Source organism: Ictalurus punctatus, chromosome 12 (assembly GCF_001660625.3).
Source record: "Ictalurus punctatus breed USDA103 chromosome 12, Coco_2.0, whole genome shotgun sequence".
NCBI classification, from domain to species: domain Eukaryota; kingdom Metazoa; phylum Chordata; class Actinopteri; order Siluriformes; family Ictaluridae; genus Ictalurus; species Ictalurus punctatus.
This window is the reverse complement of record NC_030427.2, coordinates 6748960-6755514: the sequence shown is the minus strand read 5'-3', so window position 1 is coordinate 6755514 and position 6555 is coordinate 6748960. Positions and strand designations below refer to the sequence as shown.

Here is a 6555-nt window from a genome sequence, read left to right as displayed (position 1 = left end):
CATACGCCGCACACTGCATCAAATTGGTCTGCATGGCTGTCGTCCCAGAAAGAAGCCTCTTCTAAAGCTGATGCAAAAGAAAGCCCCCAAACAGTTTGCTGAGGACAAGTAGACTGACATGTCCTGTGGTCTGATGAGACCGAGATAAACGTATTTGGTTCAGATGGTGTCAAGCGTGTGTGGCGTCAACTAGGTAAGGTGTACAAAGACAAGTGTGTCTTGCCTACAGTCAAGCATGGTGGTGGGAGTGTCATGGTCTGGGGCTGCATGAGTGCTGCCGGCACTGGGGAGCTACAGTTCATTGAGGGAACCATGAATGTCAACATGAACTGTGACATACTGAAGCAAAGCATGGCTGCAGGGCAGTATTCCAGCATGATAACGACCCCAAACACACCTCCAAGACAACCACTGCCTTGCTAAAGAAGCTGAGGGTGAAGGTGATGGACTGGCCAAGCATGTCTCCAGACCTAAACCCTATTGAGCATCTGTGGGGCATCCTCAAATGGAAGGTGGAGGAGAAATTGAAGGTCTCTAACATCCACCAGCTCTGTGATGTCGTCATGGAGGAGTGGAAGAGGACTCCAGTGGCAACTTGTGAAGCTCTGGTGAACTCCATGCCTAAGAGGGTTAAGGCAGTGCTGGAAAATAATGGTGGCCACACAAAATATTGACACTTTGGGCCCAATTTGGACATTTTCACTTAGGGGTGTACTCACATTTGTGGCCAGCGGTTTAGACATTAATGGCTGCGTGTTGAGTTATTTTGAGGAGACAGCAAATTTACACTGTTACACAAGCTGTACACTCACTACTTTACATTGTAGCAAAGTGTCATTTCTTCAGTGTTGTCACATGAAAAGATATAATCAAATATTTACAACAATGTGAGGCGTGTACTCACTTTTGTGAGATACTGTATATACTGATAGATCAAAAGATCCAGATTCTTGGTGAACAGCTTCAGCAGTGGTCATTCCCCAGTTTAAATATTAAATAAATAAAAGGAAACAAATCATTTATCTGTTTACACAGCAGAAATGATTGCAGTTCTGATGGCAATTCAGTGGGTAGAGAACAGTCATCCATTAAATGTGGTGATTTGCTCAGATTCTTTTTCTGTTTTAGTAAGTTTAATGAAAGGGAAACCAGCATCAAGTTATACTGTTAGGAATTTTCCAAACATTATACAGAGTACATTATCAAGGAACAGAATTATTCTTTATATGGGTACCAGCACATGAAGGTAACGAGGAAGCAGATAATATATCCAAAAAGACTTTCAGAAAATTCAGAAAAAGACATAAGTATACCATTAAGTTAAGTAAATTCAAAATAAAAGGGTTAATAAAAACAGCAATAAAATGAATGTGGCAGGAAATGTGGGATAAGGAAAGAAAAGGAAGGTAATTGTAACGTATACAAGTAGGTCATAAGACATTGATTTGTGGTAAAAGAAAGGAAGGATTTGATTATTTCATGTCTCTGAATAGGGCACACAGCACTAAATCAATTACATATCATAGGAAAACATGATACAGGTTTGTCTAGTACATGTGGACTCCCAGAGACAGTGGCGTATGTATTATTACAGTGCACAGATTATAATAATGAAAGGGGCATGTTTGTAAATCAGATCAAGATATTAGGTATGAATGGTTTGTCACTTCAGAATTTGCTAGGAAATTCACCAGAAGTTTATAAGGTTTTACTAGAATATTTCAAAGCAACAAATCTAATTAACAGAATTTAGCACAAAAGAAAATTCTCAACATGCCCCACACTCCATCTCAGTAGGTGGCGGAAATGCACAATAAGTTTGTTTGTCAACCGCCACAAAACCAGAAGAAGAAGCAGAAGCTTTCCGGGATTGTATTCATACTACACACACATACTGATTAGTACGTACAGTGTATGTAGTGTCACAGTACGCGATTCCGGACGCAGTCGTAGTGTCCATCGGTTGCATACTGTAAAATATCACCGGAAGCAGTACCCATCCGGGTATTTCTCACCTACTGTGAATTCGGACATACCACCCCTCTGGTGTACTGCTTTTCGCCTACTGTGTAGTAGGGTAGTACGCGATTTCGGACTCAGTCAATGTATTTACATGTCTGTGCTCTATATACTGTACGTTCTAACTAACACTTCCGTTATAGATTCAGCCTTAACCATTGTCTTAAATACGTCGAGCTATAATTGTAATATGCTATTTACGTGTTATTAATGCCAACAGACATCAGTACTGAAAACAGAAAGGAAAAAAAGGAAAACTGATGAACGAATCGCTGAATCGATGTCACGTGACACACCAGCCCTTCAAGATGGTGGTCACTGTATTGCTATGTGTCTACATGGCGAGTTAATAACGAAACAATTTATGATTCGAGCGTTAACATTTGTCATTTTATTTTTCGTTTAGTTAATAAAGGTTTTTGTTTACCAGGGCATCTTTCCATACCAGTTATATATAAGTCCGAATTTGTTGGAGACTAGTCGCATTTTAAAATGTGTGGTTAGTCTGCTGAACAGATAGTTACAGCTTACGTCAAAACATGGCAGTAGTTGGTGACGACTTGTCTGAAATAGTCTGGAGTATTTAGGAACGTTTTCTTTTTTTGAGGGATGAAAATGTCGCTGAGAGAGTTGAAGGTGTGCTTGCTTGGGGTAAGGTGCATTTAACATTGTTTTGCCTATTTTAATTCGGTCTTTCATGAATACGTTGCTTAAGCAGGAGCAACAATTTGGTGCTGATCATCAGCATTTCATGGTATCTGTGATTGATATGATTGTTGTGTCCAGGAAGATTTATTTGTTAAAAACAATTACAAAGATTGTATAATAAATGAGTGACTAGAAAACATTTATCACCAGCTCCCGTTTACATTTACAGCATTTAGCAGACGCCATTATCCAGATCGACTCATAGAAAAGCGTTTTATATTCGTTCATTCACCCATCCTCAGTAACCATCAGGTTATACTCTCATGCTAGTAAATAAGTCAGGGATACCATTAAGCTAAATTCTTTTGAACAGCAGGTAGTATGATAAGAACAGCAAAGAAAACTGTTATTTATTACTCTGTTTCTGAATTTAGTGCTTGGTTAAATGCTTAGTGAATAAATCCTGTCAATGTTCCCTCTGTTCCCACGTGTATAATAACGTCAGATATTAACACATGAAATTAAATTGTCAAAAGTTGGCTTAGTCTATAAAAGGACTTTTTAAAGAGCAACACTGTAAATGGTTTGAAGCCTGAAGACCGAGTGTCATTTGATTTGTTGTCATTCTGAAAGACTCCAGTTTCCTTGAACACTAACCCATAACTTGCCCCACCACCTTATATTTATTTAAAAAAAAAAAAACATTCTGCACTTACACCTCTACTCTTACATTCTACTCTGCTTCTCTAGAACTCAATTAAAAATCTCGTATGGTAGCACTACTTGTATTGTTCTCCACTTGATATATCACTTTGCTTGCATTTCCTCATTTGTAAGTCACTTTGTATAAACGTGTCTGTTAAATGAATAAATGTAAAAATATAAATGTCATAGTCCCAAGCTTAATTACCTACAGGTGCATCTAATAAAATTTAATATATTGGAAAAGTTAATTTTTTCCATAATTTAATTTAAAAAGTGGAACTTTCATATATTCTACATTCATTACACATAAAGTGAAATATGTCAAGCCTTTTTTGTTTTAATCTTGATTATGGCTTACAGGTCATGGAAATCAAAACATTAGAAAAAAGAATTTATAATACAGAAATGTTTTCTCAAGATCACAAAATGGCATCATTACAGTTTCTTGGTTTTATTCTGAGCTTGTGTGACTATGGGGAGTTGGATTTTATTTTTTCCCAATTAAGATCAATCTGATCAAGATCAATTTTTTATCTAGCTTTATGTTTGTCAGTGCTAGACAATTTCTTGGTGTCCGTCACTTGAGAATGCTATTCATGGACAGTGTAGTGATATAGAATGAGTGGTCAGTTTCCCTGCTGGTCAATTTGAGGGACCAGGACATCTCCATGGTATCGCATGTTGTTTGAAAGATGAACATGAGAGTGATCAGTTTCACTCTCGTGTTCACGATGATATGGTTGCTGATTTCTGAGTCACTTTCTCAAGTGATGAACGGTCAGAAATGGTCTAGCCCTGACAACAAAGGCTGGATAGATAGATGTATGGATGTACTTAGGAAATTTGGTTGTGCTCCACAGTCAGCTGAGCTCAGGATAAAAACCCCTGATCTTGAAAGAAATTAACGCATGGCCTTTCTCGACTTTGTAAAACTGAGATACATGAGGGTAATGATTTTTTTCTTTCTTTAACTGATAGTTCACATGAAAATTTTTGTTAGACTTGACTATATTTTATCATTTTCTAGGACACTGGGGTTGGAAAGTCAAGTATTGTGTGCAGATTTGTAGAGGACAGCTTTGATCCGAACATTAATCCTACAATTGGGTAAGGTCTTTGTCCACTCATTTAGTAGTCATGTTGAATATTAAGGTCATGAATCGACTTACTATTTTATTTCTGCTATTATGGAATTGTTTTATATATTCCGATGTGAAGTAAACTAGAAGTATACAAGATGAAATGTGCAAAAAGTAGTTTGTATCCATTCTTCCCATCCATCCATCCAGTTTGGTAGCAGATGGATGGATGGATGGATGGTTTGTATACGAGATAAAAATATAATTTTTCACTAAACAGTTTTTGATTTAATGCTTGGACACTTTAGATGAAGGACTTCTGTTTAGAGTGTCTCTATTAACACTTTGGTAGCAGTTGTACTGAATAATCATACCACTTTCATGTCTTATTTGCAGTGCGTCATTTATGACGAAGACAGTACAGTACCAAAATGAGCTCCATAAGTTTCTTATTTGGGACACAGCAGGACAAGAAAGGGTAAATAAACACATTTACATGAATAGCACTGAAACATAGTAATACACTGATGCAGTATCCTTTGTTGTTGGGACTGGGAGATATGCTTCTGTGTGCTTTAAGTTGTCCTATATTGAATTTATTCTTTACTGGTAAGGAAGTCTTTTTCTTTGTGTCCTATCTACTTTACCATTTTTAACTAGTCTTATGGCTTTAGTATTGTTGATTCTGTAATGTTGTTTGGAAATGTCTTTTAGCTTATGCTGATTAGTTCACTCAGGTGTCTAAGCACGAGCAGTTTCAATCTCCCTTAAGGTGTGAATTGTGAGCAGGGCTTACTGAGATATATTGAATGTGTAATATTTGTAGCAGTTAGGATCAAAACTTAGAAGTGTTAAGTTTTGTTAGATAGTGTTTATCTGTTCCCTCTCAGCCCTACTTAAACTGACCTCACTCCTGACTAGGCTGCTGTCATGTGTCTCAAACTTATCTCTGTCCTCACATCTCACAGACCCAGTAGCTCTCCTCCACAAAACTGAAGGCAATCTCACAGTAACCCCCTTTGTTCTATCAGTTTCAAACAGTCATGATAGGTGTGCTCTGGAACTGCCTGTCCACTGTATAGATAGCCACATGTGAAAGCTCCATGTGAAACTGGCAGGGGTGGTGGTACAGGTTTGCGTTGCGTCATCTACTGCCCTCCTGGTCCCCTAGCACACATTTCTTAAAGAAATGGACACGCTCCTCAGTCCTTTTCCTACTGCCAGCATCTCTCTCCCTCTCACTTCAACCTCCCCTCTGACAAGCTCCAGTCCTCTTGCCTTCTCCTCTGTTCTGCATTCCTTCTCTCTGACATTCATTGAGGACTCTCTGAGACTCCGGCTTCAAGGTGACGAGGTGGCCCTAAGAACAGTGAGGGCCAAACTGTCCCGGGCCGTCAGAGAGGCAAAGCGTGCACACACCCAGAAAATCCACAGTCACTTCATGGATAGTGGTGACACGTGGTGCATGTGGCAGGGCATTCAGGCCATCAGCAACAACAGGATAACTTCACCTGCCTGTGATAACTCCCTTCCAGATGTGCTGATCAACTTATACACTCGGTTTGAGGCGCAGAATGACATGGCTGTGAGGAAGACCACCCCTTCCTCATAACGACCAGGTGCTGATGTGAGGGAAACTATGCAGAGTCAACCCACAGAAAGCTGCTGGAACAGAGAACATTCGTGGCTGAGTGCTCAGAGGTTGTGCTGACCAGCTGGCAGATGTTCTCATTGAAATCTTCAGTGTCTCCCTGAGCAGTTCCAGTCGTTCCAACATGCTTCAAGGCCACCACTGTTGTTTCCATGCCAAAAAAAGTCTTCAGTGTTCTGCGTCAATGACCTCTGTCCTGTCAATGACTCACACCCATCATAATGAGGTGCTTCAAGAGACATGTCATGAGGCACATCAAGACCCTGTTGCCCCTGCAACTGGACCCGCTGCAGTTTGCATATCGTCCCAACCGCTCAACAAATGATGCCGTCGCCACTACCATACATCTAGCCTTCACCCACATGGACAAAAAAGGACACCTACGTTCAAATGCTTTTCATCGACTTCAGTTCAACACAATCATTCCTCAGCACCTGATTGGAAAGCTGAACC

General features: G+C 39.6%; 1 protein-coding gene across 1 annotated transcript; it reads left to right on the top strand.

The window, feature by feature from the left end:
* Positions 1 to 2330: 2330 nt before the first annotated feature.
* Positions 2331 to 4929, top strand: rab22a (RAB22A, member RAS oncogene family; the record flags this gene model as incomplete). Its single annotated transcript, NM_001201157.1, is given in 3 exon segments — positions 2331 to 2670; positions 4400 to 4479; positions 4848 to 4929. Coding segments are annotated over 3 exon segments (204 nt in total), but the record flags the coding sequence as incomplete, so codon positions are not given.
* Between the last annotated feature and the right edge of the window lie 1626 nt (positions 4930 to 6555).